This window comes from Arachis stenosperma, chromosome 4 (assembly GCF_014773155.1).
Source record: "Arachis stenosperma cultivar V10309 chromosome 4, arast.V10309.gnm1.PFL2, whole genome shotgun sequence".
NCBI classification, from domain to species: domain Eukaryota; kingdom Viridiplantae; phylum Streptophyta; class Magnoliopsida; order Fabales; family Fabaceae; genus Arachis; species Arachis stenosperma.
Genome location: NC_080380.1, coordinates 120,453,919 through 120,471,486, shown reverse-complemented (window position 1 = coordinate 120,471,486; position 17,568 = coordinate 120,453,919). Strand labels below are relative to the sequence as shown.

The window sequence follows — 17,568 nt, the reverse complement described above, 5'->3', positions numbered from 1 at the left end:
TTCTAAGTTTGGTGTCTTGCATGTTTTCTTTGCATAAAAAATTTTTCAAAAATATGTTCTTGATGTTCATCATGATCTTCAAGGTGTTCTTGGTGTTCATCTTGACATTCATAGTGTTCTTGCATGCATCATGTGTTTTGATCCAAAATTTTCATGTTTTGGGTCATAATTGTGTTTTTCTCTCTCATAATTAAAATTTCAAAAATAAAAAATATCTTTTCCTTATTTCTCTCCTAATTTTCGAATATTTGAGTTGACTTAGTAAAAAAATTTTAAAATTAGTTGTTTCTCATGAGTCAAGTCAAATTTTCAATTTTAAAAATCTTATCTTTTCAAAATCTTTTTCAAAAATTAAATCTTTTTTTATTTTTTTATTTAATTTTCGAAAATCTTTTTAAATATTCTTCAAAAAAATCTTTTTCTTAATTTTATCTTGATTTTCGAAAATTATACTAACAAGTAATATGATTGATTCAAAAATTTGAAGTTTGTTACTTTCTTGTTAAGAAAGGTTCAATCTTTAAATTCTAGAATCTTATCTTTTAGTTTCTTGTTAGTTAAGTAATTAATTTTAATTTTAAAATTAAATCTATCTTATCTTATCTTTTATATCATATCTTTTTCAAAATTTTATCTTTTCAAAAATTTGATTTTAAAATATCTTTTCTAACTTCTTATCTTATCTTTTCAAATTTGATTTTAATATCTTTTTCAACTAACTATTTGACTTTTTTTTGTTTCTTATCTTTTTCAAAACCACTACTTTTCCCTCTTTAATTTTCGAAAATATCTCATCTCTTTTTCAAAAATTCTTTTTAATTATTTTAATTTTAATTTAATTATATCTTATCTTTATTTTCGAAAATCATTAACTACTTTTCAAAATTATTTTTGAATTCTCTCTCTCTTCTCTTCTTCTATTTATTTATTTATTTACTAACACTTCTCTTCACCTCTCTTCATCTCCAATCACTGCCTCTATCCTCACCCTTGTGATTGGATTCTCTACTCTTATTCCTTTCTTCTTCTACTAATAATAAGGATCCTCTTTGTCCAGATATAGAGGATTCCTCTTCCTTTTTCTTTTTCTCTTCTCTTTCATATGAGCAGGAATAAGGAAAAAGACATCTTTGTTGAAGCTGATCCAGAAACTGAAAGGACTCTGAAGAGAAAACTAAGAGAAGCTAAATTACAACAATCCAGAGGCAACCTTTCTGAAATTTTCGAACAAGAGAAGGAGATGGCAGCCGAACCCAACAACAATAATGCAAGGAGGATGCTTGCTGATTTCACTAAACCAACATCCAAGTTTGATGGAAGAAGCATCTCAATTCCTGCCATTGGAGCAAACAATTTTGAGCTGAAACCTCAACTAGTTGCTTTGATGCAACAGAACTGCAAGTTTCATGGACTTCCATATGAAGATCCTTATCAGTTTTTAACTGAGTTCTTGCAGATTTGTGAGACTGTTAAGACAAATGGAGTAGATCCTGAAGTCTACAGACTCATGCTTTTCCCTTTTGCTGTAAAAGACAGAGCTAGAACATGGTTGGACTCACAACCTAAAGATAGCCTGGACTCCTGGGATAAGCTGGTCACGGCCTTCTTGGATAAATTCTTTCCTCCTCAAAAGTTGAGCAAGCTTAGAGTGGATGTTCAGACCTTCAAGCAAAAAGATGGTGAATCCCTCTATGAAGCTTGGGAAAGATACAAGCAGATGACCAAAAAGTGTCCTTCTGACATGTTTTCAGAATGGACCATATTAGATATATTCTATTATGGTCTATCTGAGTTTTCCAAAATGTCATTGGACCATTCTGCAGGTGGATCCATTCACTTAAAGAAAACGCCTACAGAAGCTCAAGAACTTATTGACATGGTTGCAAATAACCAATTCATGTACACTTCTGAGAGGAATTCCATGAATAATGGGACGCCTCAGAGGAAGGGAGTTCTTGAAATTAATGCTCTGAAGGCCATATTGGCTCAGAACAAAGTGTTGACTCAGCAAGTCAACATGATCTCTCAAAGTCTGAATGGATGGAAAAATGCATCCAATAGTACTAAAGAGGCATCTTCTGAAGAAGAAGCTTATGATCCTGAGAACCCTGCAATGGCAGAGGTAAATTACATGGGTGAACCTTATGGAAACACCTATAATTCATCATGGAGAAATCATCCAAATTTCTCATGGAAGGATCAACAAAAGCCTCACCAAGGCTTTAATAATGGTGGAAGAAACAGGTTTAGCAATAGCAAGCCTTTTCCATCTTCTTCTCAGCAACAGATAGAGAATTCTGAGCAGAGCTCCTCTAATTTAGCAAATATAATCTCTGATCTATCTAAGGTCACTTTAAGTTTCATGAATGAAACAAGGTCCTCCATCAGAAATTTGGAGGCACAAGTGGGCCAGCTGAGTAAGAAAGTAACTGAAACTCCTCCTAGTACTCTCCCAAGCAATACAGAAGAGAATCCAAAGAGAGAGTGCAAGGCCATTGATATAGTCAATATGGCCGAATGCAGAGAGGGAGGAAAGGATGAAAATCCTAGTGAGGAAGATCTCATGGGATGTCCTCTGAGCAAGAAGCGGTCCCCTATTGAGGACCTAAAGGAATCTGAGGCTCATATAGAGACCATAGAGATTCCATTAAACTTCCTTCTGCCATTCATGAGCTCTAAAGACTATTCTTCCTCTGAAGAGGATGAAGATGTAATTGGATAGCAAGTTGCTCAATATCTAGGAGCTATCATGAAGATAAATGCCAAGTTATTTGGTAATGAGAGGAAGCATGAACAACTTCTCTCAATGCAGAGTCAAACAGAGCCCTCACAGTCAAACTCTAAGTTTGGTGTTGGGAGGCCACAACCAAACTCTAAGTTTGGTGTTGAACCCCACATTCAAACTCTAAGTTTGGTGTTGGGAGGTCCTAACAATGCTGCTCTGAACATCTGTGAAGCTCCATGAGAGCTCACTGTCAAGCTATTGACATTAAAGAAGCGCTTATTGGGAGGCAACCCAATTTTTATTTATCTAATTTTATTTTTATTTTTATTGTTCTTTTATGTTTTATTAGGTTCATGATCATGTGGAGTCACAAAAAATACTAAAATTAAAAACAGAATCAAAAACAGCAGAAGAAAAATCACACCCTGGAGGAAGGACTTACTGGCATTTAAACGCCAGTAAGGAGCATCTGGCTGGCGTTCAACGCCAGAACAGAGCATGGATCTGGCGTTCAACGCCAGAAACATGCAGCAATCTGGCGTTTAAACGCCAGGATTGCACACTGAGGAAAGCTAGCGTTCAACGCCAGAAACATGCTGCAGATGGGCGTTGAACGCCAGAACAAGCTTAGAGCTGGCGTTTAACGCCAGAAACAAGCATCAATCTGGCGTTAAACGCCAGGATTGCACTCAGATGGCGTTTTACATGCCTCATTGGTGCAGGGATGTTAAATCCTTGACACCTCAGGATTTGTGGACCCCACAGGATCCCCACCTACCTCAACTCACCTTCTCTCTTCTCCACCAATCACCTCAATCTCTCTTCCCCATTACCTCTTCACCACTCACATCCATCATCTCTTTCCCACCCAAACCCACCCTACATAGCCAAATACACACCTCTCCCCCTCTCCTCCATATCTTCTTCTTCTTCTTCTTCTATTCTTTCTTCTTTTGCTCGAGGGCGAGCAACATTCTAAGTTTGGTGTGGTAAAAGTATAGCTTTTTGATTTTCCATAACCATTGATGGCACCTAAGGCCAGAAAAACCTCAAAAAAAAAGAAGAAGAAAAAGGGAAGACAAAAGCTTCCACCTCTGAATCATGGGAGATGGAGAGATTCATCTCAAGGGTCCATAGCTCAGTAGAAGAGCATTTGACTGAACATCAAGAGAGTATGAGAAATTCCCTCATCAAGAAATCCCTGAGATACCTCAGGAGATACATGTTCCTCCACATTATTATTAGAAGCAACTAAGGATAGAAACACCAAAATCACTAGGGATCATGCAACAGAAGCAAGGAAGAGACATAAAGGAGCTCAAAAAGCACCATTGGTCCTTCAAAAGGTGCCACCCTCACTAAGGTGGACTCATTCCTTAACTTCCTTGTTCTTATCTCTCTGTTTTTCGATTTTTATGCTATATGTGTGTTTATGTTTTGTGTCTCTACTTCATGATCATTAGTATATAGTAACTATGACTTAAAGCTATGAATAAATTCCATAAATCCTTCATCTCTCTTAAATGAAAAATGTTTTTAATTCAAAAGAACAAGAAGTACATAAATTTCGAAAATTGTCCTTGAATTTAGTTTAATTATATTGATGTGGTGACAATACTTTTTGTTCTCTGAATGAATGCTTGAATAGTGCATATTTTTTATCTTGTTGTTTATGAATGTTAAAATTATTGGCTCTTGAAAGAATGATGAATAAGAGAAATCTTATTGATGATTTGAAAAATCATAAAATTGATTCTTTTGAAGCAAAAAAAAGCAGTGAAAAGCCAAAAGGCTTGTGAAAAAAAAAGGTGGCAAAAAAATAGAAAAAAAATAGAAAGAAAAAGAAAAAGCAAACAGAAAAAGCCAATAGCCCTTAAAACCAAAAGGCAAGGGTAAAAAGGATCCAAGGCTTTGAGCATCAATGGATAGGAGGGCCCAAGGAAATAAAATACAGGCCTAAGCGGCTAAATCAAGCTGTCCCTAACCATGTGCTTGTGGCATGCAGGTCCAAGTGAAAAGCTTGAGACTAAGTGGTTAAAGTCGTGATCCAAAGTAAAAAGAGTGTGCTTAAGAGCTCTGGACACCTCTAACTGGGGACTCTAGCAAAGCTGAGTCACAATCTGAAAAGGTTCACCCAGTCATGTGTCTGTGGCATTTATGTATCCGGTGGTAATACTGGAAAACAAAGTACTTAGGGCCATGGCCAAGACTCATAAAAGTAGTTGTGTTCAAGAATCAACATACTTAACTAGGAGAATCAATAACACTATCCAAAATTCTAAATTCCTAGAGAAGCCAATCATTCTGAACTTCAAAGGAAAAAGTGAGATGCCAAAACTGTTCAGAGGCAAAAAGCTACAAGTCCCACTCATCTAATTAGAATTAATATTCATTGATATTTTGGGATTTATATTATATTCTCCTCTTTTTATCCTAATTGATTTCCAGTTTCTTGGAGACAAGCAACAATTTAAGTTTGGTGTTGTGATGAGCGGATAATTTATACGCTTTTTGGCATTGTTTTTAGGTAGTTTTTAGTATGATCTAGCTACTTTTAGGGATGTTTTCATTAGTTTTTATGCTAAATTCACAATTCTGGACTTTACTATGAGTTTGTGTGTTTTTCTATGATTTCAGGTATTTTCTGGCTGAAATTGAGGGACCTGAGCAAAACTCTGATAAGAAGGCTGACAAAGGACTGCTGATGCTGTTGGAATCTGACCTCTCTGCACTCGAAATGAATTTTCTGGAGCTACAAAACTCCAAATGGTGCGCTCTCAAGGGCGTTAAAAAGTAGACATCCAGAGCTTTTCAGAAATATATAATAGTCTATACTTTATTCGTAATTAGACGACGTAAACGGGTGCTCAACGCCAGTTCCATGCTGCATTCTGGAGTCAAACGCCAGAAACACGTCACGAACCAGAGTTGAACGCCCAAAACACGTTACAACTTGGCGTTCAACTCCAAGAGAAGCCTCAGCTCGTGGATAGATCAAGTTCAGCCCAAGCACACACCAAGTGGACCCCGGAAGTGGATTTATGCATTAATTACTTACTTCTGTAAACCCTAGTAGCTAGTCTAGTATAAATAGGACCTTTTACTATTGTATTTTCATCCTGGATTGTATTTTTGATCCTGTGATCACGTTTTGGGGGCTGGCCATTTGGCCATGCCTGGACCTTCATCACTTATGTATTTTCAACGGTGGAATTTCTACACACCAAAAATTAAGGGTGTGGAGCTCTGCTGTACCTCGAGTTTTAATGCAAGTACTACTATTTTCTATTCAATTCGACTTATTCTTATTATAAGATATTCGTTGCACTTCAACATGATGAATGTGATGATCCGTGACACTCATCATCATTCTCACCTATGAACGTGTGACTGACAACCACTTCTGTTCTACCTTAGACCGGGTGCATATCTCTTGGATTCCTTAATCAGAATCTTCGTGGTATAAGCTAGAATTGATGGCGGCATTCATGGGAATCCGGAAAGTCTAACCTTGTCTCTGGTATTCCGAGTAGGATTCCGGGATTGAATGACTGTGACGAGCTTCAAACTCGCGATTGCTGGGCGTGATGACAAACGCAAAAGAATCAAGGGATTCTATTTCAACATGATCGAGAACCGACAGATGATTAGCCGTGCTGTGACAGAGCATTTGGACCATTTTCACTGAGAGGATGGGATGTAGCCATTGACAATGGTGATGCCCTACATACAGCTTGCCATGGAAAGGAATAAGAAGGATTGAAGGAAGACAGTAGGAAAGCAAAGATCCAACAGGGACAAGCACCTCCACACACTTATCTGAAATTCCCACTAATGAATTTACATAAGTATTTCTATCCTTTATTATTTAATTAAGTATCTCTTTATATTTTCCGAAAACCACTATCAATTTGAATCCACCTGACTGAGATTTACAAGGTGATCATAGCTTGCTTCATACCAACAATCTCTGTGGGATCGACCCTTACTCACGTAAGGTATTACTTGGACGACCCAGTACACTTGCTGGTTAGTTGTGCGGAGTTGTGACAAAGTGTAATTCATGTTTAAGAGCACCAAGTCTTTGAAGCCATTGTTGATGATCACAATTTCGTCCACCACATGCCTACATGGAAGACTAGTAAGCCACGGGCTGTTTTCATCATAGCAAATAGCTTTGCATCTTGTTGAATCAATCCTTGGAAAAAAATACTTCTTCCAAGGTTAATATTGAACTTTCTTACAACTTTCTTGAACTGTTGCAGAGTCTCAAACTCCATTTCAAGCTCTAGCCTCACCTCCTTAATAGGTGCATCGACAATGCCTTGTGGAAATGACCTTCCCTGGTCATCTTCATCGCTTCTAATGCTGTGGAGGCCCTCTGATTCATAGCAATGAACACCAGGTTCATCATCTGAATATTCTCCCCCATCCACCAGAATAAATACTGATGGAGGTTGATTCGGATCTGTATTAGGAATAAATGTTTGTCCAATTGGAAGGAGTCTCTTAGTAGATCTCCTTATCTGTTTTCTCCTACTACCTCTAGTACCCTCCTCTGTGTTGTTATTCTGTATTTTTGGAGCATTTACTGTGGCAGATGGATTGGTAGAAGAGGTGTTGGTTGGGGGGTTGGATGTGGTTCAGGCATGGATTGGGAGGAGGATTGATTCTGTGGTAAAAGAACATATTGGGTGAGCAATTCGTCTTGTGGATCATTGATGAGCAGATAATTTGTACGCTTTTTGGCATTGTTTTTAGTATGTTTTTAGTAGTTTTAGTTGAGTTCTTAGTATATTTTTATTAGTTTTTAGCTAAAATTCACTTTTCTGGACTTTACTATGAGTTTGTGTGTTTTTCTGTGATTTCAGGTATTTTCTGGCTGAAATTGAGGGATCTGAGCAAAAATCTGATTCAGAGACTGAAAAGGACTGCAGATGCTGTTGGATTCTGACCTCCCTGCACTCGAAGTGGATTTTCTGGAGCTACAGAAGCCCAATTGGCGCGCTCTCAACGGCATTAGAAAGTAGACATCCTGGGCTTTCCAGCAATATATGATAGTCCATACTTTGCCCAAGATTTGATGGCCCAAACCGGCGTAGCAATTCGGCCTCAGAAATTCCAGCGTTAAACGCCGGAACTGGCATAAAACTTGGAGTTAAACGCCCAAACTGGCATGAAAGCTGGCGTTTAACTCCAGAAAAGGTCTCTACACGAAAATGCTTCAATGCTCAGCCCAAGCACACACCAAGTGGGCCCGGAAGTGGATTTTTATGTCATTTACTCATCTTTGTAATCCTTAGGCTACTAGTTTTCTATATATAGGACCTTTTACCATTGTATTTTTCATCTTCGGACATCTAGTTCTTAGATCATTTGGGGGCTGGCCTCACGGCCATGCCTAGACCTTGTTCTTATGTATTTTCAACGGTGGAGTTTCTACACACCATAGATTAAGGTGTGGAGCTCTGCTGTACCTCGAGTATTAATGCAATTACTATTGTTCTTCTATTCAATTCCGCTTGTTCTTTGTCCAAGATATCACTTGTTCTTCAACTTGATGAATGTGATGATCCGTGACACTCATCATCATTCTCACTCATGAACAAAGTGACTGACAACCACTCTTGTTCTACAAGCATACGAGGCTCTAGTGAATATCTCTTGGATTCTTTAACCGGAATCTTCGTGGTATAGGCAAGAACTGATGGCGGCATTCAAGAGAATCCGGAAGGTCTAACCTTGTCTGTGGTATTCTGAGTAGGATTCAATGATTGAATGACTGTGACGTGCTTCAAACTCCTAGCAGGCGGGGCGTTAGTGACAGACGCAAAAGGATCGATGGATTTTATTCTGGCCTGACCGAGAACCGACAGCTGATTAGCCTATGCTGTGACAGAGCATCAGGGACGTATTTTCACTGAGAGAATGGGAGGTAGCCATTGACAACGGTGAAACCCTACATGAGCTTGCCATGGAAAGGAGTAAGAAGGATTGGATGAAGACAGTAGGAAAGCAGAGAGACGGAAGGGAAGGCATCTTCATACGCTTGTCTGAAGCTCTCACCAATGATATACATAAGTATCTCTATCTTTATCTTTATGCTTTATTCGTTTATCACTATACCCAATTGAGTCTGCCTGACTGAGATTTACAAGGTGACCATAGCTTGCTTCATACCAACAATCTCCGTGGGATCGACCCTTACTCACGTAAGGTATTACTTGGACGACCCAGTGCACTTGCTGGTTAGTTGTGCGAAGTTGTAGTGATCACAATTTCGTGCACCAATCATCAGAGGTAGAGGGTGGCTCTGTGTATGTTGGTGACTTTGGCTGGGCATTGTTGTCAATGTTAAACTAGACAGATATGTCTCCCAAGTTTTCATGATCAAGAGGAATAGATGTTGCTGGAACTGTATTTGGTGTAGCAGATTCTTCAGATACAGGAACTGTGTTTGGTGTAGCTGGAACTGATGGAAATGGGCTGGCATCTGCTTGGGCCTTTTCTGTACCATGGGTCTCCTCTGTAATTTGGGCTTCAGTTTGTACCCCTTCCAATTGAAGAATTCTTCTAGGACCTTTTGCCTTCTTTGGAGTTGGAGTCCTCCTAACACAAACTTTCATCCTCCTCCTTGATGGAGTAATATTAACCTCACCAGGTGCTTCTATAACATCTGCTTGGCTAATGGGGTGCTCTGTGTATAATTCAATCTTATGTCCATTCTCCACAGTAGCTTCATACATCTTAACAACATCCATGTTAAGTTGCAGAAGCCTCAAACCACCCTCAATTTCCATTCCGGGTTGTCACCAGTAGAAATCGGAGATGATTGGATACCCAACGTCTTTCAGTAGGTCACTAATGAAGAAACCATTCAGAGTATCCACGTTAACTCTCTCCACTCAGTAATTTCACCTTCTGCATAACACAACTTGCCATCTAATAGGGGTGTGCATGGCCCGGCCCGGCCCGAAGACCCGGCCCGGCCCCGAACACTTTTGGGCCTAATTTGGTGTGATTTCATCGGGTTTAGGGTCGGGTATGGGTCTCAAAAATAGACCCGGTCATTATTTCGGGTCGGGTCCGGGCCATAGCTCGGGTCACCCGAAATCGGCCCGGTGGCCCGGTCATCATACATAATTAATATTTTGTGTTATTAGTGATTGATGATGGCTATTATTATGTGAAATTTAAGTATTGTAAACCTTAATATTTTGTATTACTAGTCATTATATATAAGACTATAAGTTAATGTTTTATATTTAAAATGCATAAGACTTTAGACTAATGCATAATCTTGTTATTTGTATTGATTTAAATATTTGGTGTTATTAGGCAATATTAGTATTGATTATGGTTATGCTTTAATTTTAGAGAAAAGTTGGTTTTTATTATATTTTTCTAAGTGAATTTTACCATGTCAAATAATAGTTGGAATCTTGAAAATTTGGATATTTTTACATGCTAACTTACAAGAAGGTATCAAGGTAATATAATGTTAATGACCCGGTTTTCACCCGGTTTTTACCCGGTTTAATCGTGGCCCGAAAGTGTATAGGTTTCATCGGGTCTAGGGTCGGGTTCGGGTCTAACAAATAGGCCCGGTATATATTTCGGGTCGGGTCTGGGTCACATCAAACCCGGTTTCACCCGGCCCATGCACACCCCTACCATCTAACCCCCTTTCAAGTCTACCTCTTTGGTGTATTACTAATGTGATATGCGTTGTTGTAGCTATTTCTGTCAATAACAAAAAAAATTTCATATCTTCTAATATTACCCAACACTCAAATGAATGAATCATCAAAAATTGAATGAACCATCAATAAACATAATCAGTTTATAACATTACCCAATACCCAATTTTTTTCAACATTAAAACATGAATAAAACATAAAAAAATGAACAGTCCATATCAATACACCTACTATTGTATATGCTCATTTATGTTCAAGACACATGCGTAAGTAACTCAGCAATTCACTAAACAAAACATGGTATGGACTGCTACAAATTTTACCAAAAATATGATTAAGAGCTAAAATCTGCACAAATTAACCAAACAAATACACCAATTTGGTGTTCAACAAGGACATTCAACTAACGCATAACCAAAGTTTAATCACAATCATCATCAAGAAGTTCAGAAAACTGCATATTTGTGAATTAAAATGCCTAATGAAAACAAAACTTAAGCCCTATGCTGATCAAACATAAGGTTTAAATCAAAGACTCCATTCAGGCGATATATCGAGCATGTGGTGTGCAGCAAATTTAGACAGCATGTTTAGTTCGATGTAGGCATCATACAACCCAAAAAATTCAGCCACAGCAAACACATTCAATCCAAAACACAGAAATCATTTAACTTAACCTGACCAGATCACTAAAACAGAATGAAAAAGGCAATAAAAATAAAGAAAAGAAAGATAGGAAAACAGGGAAAGGAAATGGAACCTGCGTTGATGAGAGGGAAGGACGAAGAAAGTGGGCGAGGCGGAGGAGTGGTGGTCGCAGTGGCACAACAGTTCGCCGCTGTTGGTTGCTCGCCGGACTGGAAGATGCGTAGCAGGGGCTGTTCACGCAGAGATAGGGTAGCTTCGTGCAAAAGAGGGAAGAAATGGGGAAATGGAGAAGAAAAGGGAAGAAGGATTAGGTGATGCTGGTCGCCAGTGGTCGTTTCGGGCGAACAGAAGTGGTTGGGCGGATTGGTTGGTCGCGTAGGATTCAGTACGTGGTTCATGTCTCTTTCTTTCTGCTAGAGCATGCAGAAGGGTGGTGAGGAAGAAGATGGAATGGCGCGAAGTGCCTCTAACGTTTCTCTCTTTCTTCTATATCCACTTGAAAGGTTCTTAAAAAAATAAAAATTAAAAATCAAAAGCTAGGTAAGCACTTAACGTGCCATGTTGGCCTTTAAGTTAATGGAGCTAAAGTTTTAATGACGTTTGAGTACTATTGACAGACGGATCCAACCTTTCATGAGTACAAAGTCACTTTTCTACTTCTATAGGTACTTTTGTCAGCGTTCGCAAAGTTCATAGTTACAAATGATAGTTTTTCCAAATACTTTCTAGTATAAACTAATATGTAGAAATTTGTCTTAATAGGTAATTATAGAGAGTGATGAGTGACCGGATAAGTTATAATCCATATATTACAAATAAAACCTCCACAAAAACCATTTTTGTTACTGCTTAGTAATTTTTGTATCGGAAGACTCCTATTGTCTCAGTTTTTTATTTTCTGTACTTGTTCTTTCGTATATTTTGCTTTTTACATTAATTATTTTTTACAGTTTTAGTATTATTGTATAATGTATAAATCTTAAGAGCAACTTACAAATAAAATAATATCTATTCTCTAAATTAAAATTTTGATACAAGTTTAATTGATAATTTGTTTATTTAAATCGAACAAAATCCAAGCAAAACACTACATAACTAGTTCTCCGTCATCTTATATAGGACTACTAGGTTGGATCTAAACATAAATAATATAATATCCATATTTTTATCATTAATTTGTTGTTTTAGAAAAAGTATCAAATAAATAAACAATAGAACGAATGTGTGTTTATTGCGGTTACCCGAAAATATAGGAAGCTGGAATAATGCGTCAGCGGTCAAGTAGGTGGACGGACAAAATTTGAGTTAATAAAGATGAATTTAAAAAATAATTTATTTTTAAAAAAATTTATTAATTAAATTAAATTTTTAAAGATTATAAATTAATTATTTGTGTTTTTCTATTATTCCATTAATATTTTTTTCAACAATTAATAATATAAAATATTTATTAATAGCATATATAACACCTAATATAAACAAATATGTTTATAAAATTCCGTATGCCCCATAACTAATGACTAAGCATTCCATCACGGCATCACTCAATAATTAAGTAAAGAATTCCACATGCTGCAATCATGCGACTTATAATATCATGATTACCATTGCCACCCCTAATTACCAACTACTACCTTGCTCGTGGTTGATTTATTTTGTCCTTGACATTGGTTATGAAGTTGAGAAGTTTACCAAAATTATGGATTAGTACCGTGATGTAAGATATTCTAATACTTTTAATCATTAATCTCAATCATAAAATTTATATAATTGTTAAAATTACTAGAACACCTAATACTATAATACATGTAAAATATGCTTTATTAATACATGACGATTGTTCAGATATTAAAATATTATGTCAAAACAATTTAATCAAATCAAAATGTTCAACCACGCTCATATCAATATATTTTTATGTTAAAATAGTTACAGTATATTAAATATAGAATTACAATATAATTGTAGACTAGACCTTCACTTACATAAATAAATAAAAAGAAAAAAAAGCACAAAGATATCAATTGCATTGTTTCAATTGAGACCAACTATGCAATATTACGAAGTGTACGAAGATACTAGTTTCTTTTCTTTCTATGTTCCATATTCTGTCTGAATTACAAATGGTGAATATGAAATTTGATGTGACTTGGTGAAACAGGTTGCATAATTAGTTTCACAAAACTTGTCCTCCTTGTAGATATTTAGCAAACCGTTCTAGCCCAGAAACATGCAATTGATTCACATTAGACGGAAACACAAGACTACTGAAGCTACCAAGCAACAACAAAACCACTGCAAGAAATTTATGCAACTAACAAAAGCAAGTTCCGTACAGGTAAGAGTTGACAAAATCCAACCAAATTGGTAAAAAAGAGGGTCATTCCAGCAAATGTGATAATGGATTGAATCTGAAGTTTTCACTGAGGATTTGGTGGGCGGCTGTTGGCTGCAGAGACCCTGGAACCCCATTCAAGCAACTCTTTGCTTGTGTCATCTTTGTGAACAATCACTTCAATGAAGCATAAACAATCTTTCTTTGGTCCAGTTGCTGTAGCAATTGCTTCTATGAGCTCCTCTTCACAGAACACCTACAATAAAATCATGAATCGGTAGATAAATTTGGTGTATTATAATATACACTATCATTAAAAATTTCTCTAAAGAGAATGTGCCACATTTGCAACAAAATTCACCTTGGCAGTCCAGCAGTTTCCTTCACCATTGTGGATTGCATCAATCAACCCAGTGTAGTTCCAGTTCTTGATCACATTGTATGGCCCATCATGAATTTCAACCTCAATTGTGTATCCACCATTGTTGATCAGGAAGATTATGGTCTTTTGCCCGCATCGCAGCATTGTTGATACATCCTGTGCAGTTACCTGCAAAGGATTTTGAAGAAAATCAAAATCAGTTCGAGCGTTGGTTTCATCAGAAGACTGAGGAATGTTATAAAAGAAAAACATCAAGACAGACCTGAAAGCTTCCATCCCCAATGCAAGCAATCACTCGCTTCTCGGGGACAGCTTGTGCATAACCAAGAGTTGCACCAACTGACCATCCGATGGACCCATATTGCATTTGGAACTCATACCTGTTAACAAAAATTTGTTATCAACCCAATCGACAACGAGACCAAAAACACTTGGAATCACATTCACTTAGCTACTTACCCACATCCCTTGGGAAGTTTCAGCTTCTGGCAGTTGAACCATGAATCACCTGTCTCGGCAATGATGGCCGTTTCACTGGAAATCAACTTCTGAATGTGTTGGAACAATACATTAACCCTCAAAGGTTCTTTTGGTGCAGCCTTCAACGGTTGCCCTTCAGGTACATAGATCCTGTGGTAGTTTTCATATGCGGTATTGTTGTGCTTAAGGCGCTTTGCGAGTGCCTTGAGGAAATCCTTCATGAGCACACACCCAAATGCAGGGCCATTCGCAATCACAACTCGGTCAGGTTGCAAAATGATTGCCTTCTCTTTCTTGAGAAGAAGGGAATACCCCACGGAGCTGTAGTCATTGAAAATGGGACCAGCAAACAAGTATGCATCAGCAGACTCCACAATCTCGGCACAGAATGCAGTACTCACAGCACCCCAATAGGTTCCAATGAAATGTGGATGGTGCTCGGGGACTAGCCCTTTGGCTGATGGCATCACGGCAAGAGCATAGCCACAGGCATTGGCGAGCTCAACGAATGCTTCACATGCATTCGCCACTCTCAGCTTGGGACCACCCACCAATACCGGTTTCACTGCCTTGTTAAGGAATTCAGCAGTTGCTTCCACTGCTGCCTCCAATCCTAACTGATTACTCAATCTGCAAAACACGCCAAACAAAACAGGGATCAGATAAGATTAATCACCATTAGATTCTTCATAAACCAATTCAAGATTAACGAGAACAAAGGAAATTAGAAATTACTTGGGGGACAACGAAAATGGAACAGGCTCCCGACTGAAGGTGGGGTGAGGAATACCGGATAGGTTACAGCCAATGCTTATGTAGACAGGCTTACTTTCTTTCAATGAGGTTGAGATTGCTGTATCAATCAGTTCATGAGCATCATCCAAGTTATTCACCACAGCCTATAAAAAAAGAATGACCAAAATCCATTTAGAACGCAACCCAACAAAAGTTTGCAGCACAATCAGATAAATACACTGAAAGCTAAAATAGAACATCTATGTGGTGGTATAGAGACTCACATAATACGAAAAATCACCACAATAACCAAATATGCATAAACTCTAAACTTCGTGAAACACTCGCATAATGCCAAAACCCGTCATAGGAATATTCCAAAATTATTCACCAAATCTATCACCATACCAACCATTCTGTCCAATCACCAGAACCCGTCAACTTCACATCCAACACCAAAACCAGCAAATAAAGAAAGCAATCATTTAAATTAAATTTAAAAAAAAAGGATGGCTCCTCACATCATCAGCATCAACATGTCTTTGTGAACACTTGAATATGATAAAGCAAGATATGAATTATAAAAAGTTTAGTCAAAACTGTTTAGTCTCAACCTCACATCGTCTAATCACCCAAAAAACCTCCATAAAAAATAGAAAACCAGCAACAAGCCCATGTCCAACTCCGATGAATAATCACAACAGCAAAACATCCCAGATTTCAAACTTCATGAATCATCCCCATAACAAAAAAATATTTGAATAATAATAAAATAACTAAGGGAATCTTTAAAAAAATAAAAGTTACATAGAAAAAACACAAAAAAAACTAAACCATGCAATACATTCCAACTGAACCGATCAACTTCAAGCTTCAAAAAACCAACTGAGTATAGAAATGGTACCTGGAAGCAAGTGACAGTTTGAAAGCACCTCAACTCTTGTGAAAAATCGGGTAAACCAATTGTATGATGAAGAATTCTGTTAGTTCCATAGTCATTAGAGTTGGGACCACCAACTATGCATATCAATGGTAAGTTCTCACTGTAAGCTCCAGCTATGGCGTTCAGCACACTAAGCCCTCCAACAGTGAACGTCACAACGCACGCGCCAACTCCACGCGACCGCGCGTAGCCATCAGCCGCGTACCCTGCGTTGAGCTCGTTGCAGCAACCAATAAGGTTGAGGCCTGGCTCCGCTATGAGGTGGTCGAGGAGAGTGAGGTTGAAGTCACCGGGGACGGAGAAGACGTCGGTGACGCCGATCTGGACGAGGCGGCGGGCTAGGTGGCGGCCGAGTGTGGCCTCCGATGAGCAGATGGCGGTGGAGGGGACGGAGGTGGAGTTGTTGTTGGCGCAAGAGATGATGTCGTTGCTTGGGGGCTTGTGTGAGTCGACGGATCCAATCTTTGTGTCCATGGAGGCGGTGGAAGACGGTGGCGGTTTGGGGAGGTGGAGTGAGAGTTTGAAGGAGAATGAAAATGAGAGAATGATTGGTTGTTTTGAACTTTGAAGTATTTCTTTCTTTTTTTTGTGGTTTGAATTCTTGGTGAGGAGAGTGTGGTTTAAGGAGGGGGGTTTTATATGTAGAACTAAGAAGGGTGGTGGGTTTGTGATGGTGTGTGAAGAAGAGTGGGAGAGTGGTGGTGGTAAAACAGAAAGAGGAGATACAGGGTGCTGGTTTTTGGTTTTTAGTTATGTGCTGCCCCTGTTTGGTACATTGGTCTTGGCGGTGGTCTACTCTCGTCTACAACTTTCATGAGTTTTGATTTTTTTTTTTCAATAATGATAGTAATCTAAATAAGTTAATTTAATATAATAAAAATGAGTTATAATTAATATTATTTTAAATTTTATTATTTAATTTGATTAAATTTGATTCATAAAATGATTTAGATGTATAATATTAATTTTTTTTACACAAAAATATTAATTATATAAAGGTTTAATTATTTTGTTAGTCCTTATAGTTTCAAAAAAAATTTATTAGGTTTTTATATTTTTTTTAATTGAATTTTTGTACTAATTTTTTTTTAATTTACACTTTTTTTTATTTGGATCTCTGCATTAATTTTTTATAGCTAAGTTCTTATACAATTAAGCTAATTACGGTCAAGATGAACTTAATTGAAAAAAAATTTGATGCAAGAACCCAATTAAAAAAAAGTATATGGATCTAATTGAAAATTTTATGAAACTATATGGACTAACAGAGTAATTAAACTTTATACAAATATAAATATTTTTTATAGAATAATGCTACACATCAAAATTTTTTTATGAATCAAGTCTAACCAAATTAAATAATAAAATTTAGAATAATGTTAAGTATAACTAATTTTTATTATGTTAAACTAATTTGATTAGATTTAGTTAACAAAAAATTTAAATGTGTAATATTATTCTTGAGTGATTAATTTTAATATATATTTATTATGATTATTTTTATTATGAATTTTTATCAATATAGATTTATATATAATTATATTTATATAAAATTAATAATTAAAAATTATTAATTTAATAATTTTTAATTATTAATTTTATATAAATATAATTGTATAT

General features: G+C 37.1%; 1 protein-coding gene and 1 non-coding gene across 2 annotated transcripts; both read right to left on the bottom strand.

Moving 5' to 3' along the window:
• Positions 1–1,639: 1,639 nt before the first annotated feature.
• Positions 1,640–1,743, bottom strand: LOC130978335 (small nucleolar RNA R71). Its single transcript, XR_009085984.1, has one exon. It is a non-coding gene; the product is annotated as a small nucleolar RNA R71 (small nucleolar RNA).
• Positions 1,744–12,959: 11,216 nt separating this feature from the next.
• LOC130973852 (pyruvate decarboxylase 2) lies at positions 12,960–16,712 on the bottom strand. The gene is made up of 6 exons (XM_057898536.1): positions 15,910–16,712; positions 15,006–15,169; positions 14,250–14,900; positions 14,053–14,170; positions 13,770–13,958; positions 12,960–13,664 (listed from the first exon to the last, which is right to left on the bottom strand). Exons 1-6 carry the CDS (start codon positions 16,420–16,422, stop codon positions 13,494–13,496), a joined length of 1,806 nt encoding a protein of 601 aa, XP_057754519.1. The 5' UTR covers positions 16,423–16,712; the 3' UTR covers positions 12,960–13,493.
• Between the last annotated feature and the right edge of the window lie 856 nt (positions 16,713–17,568).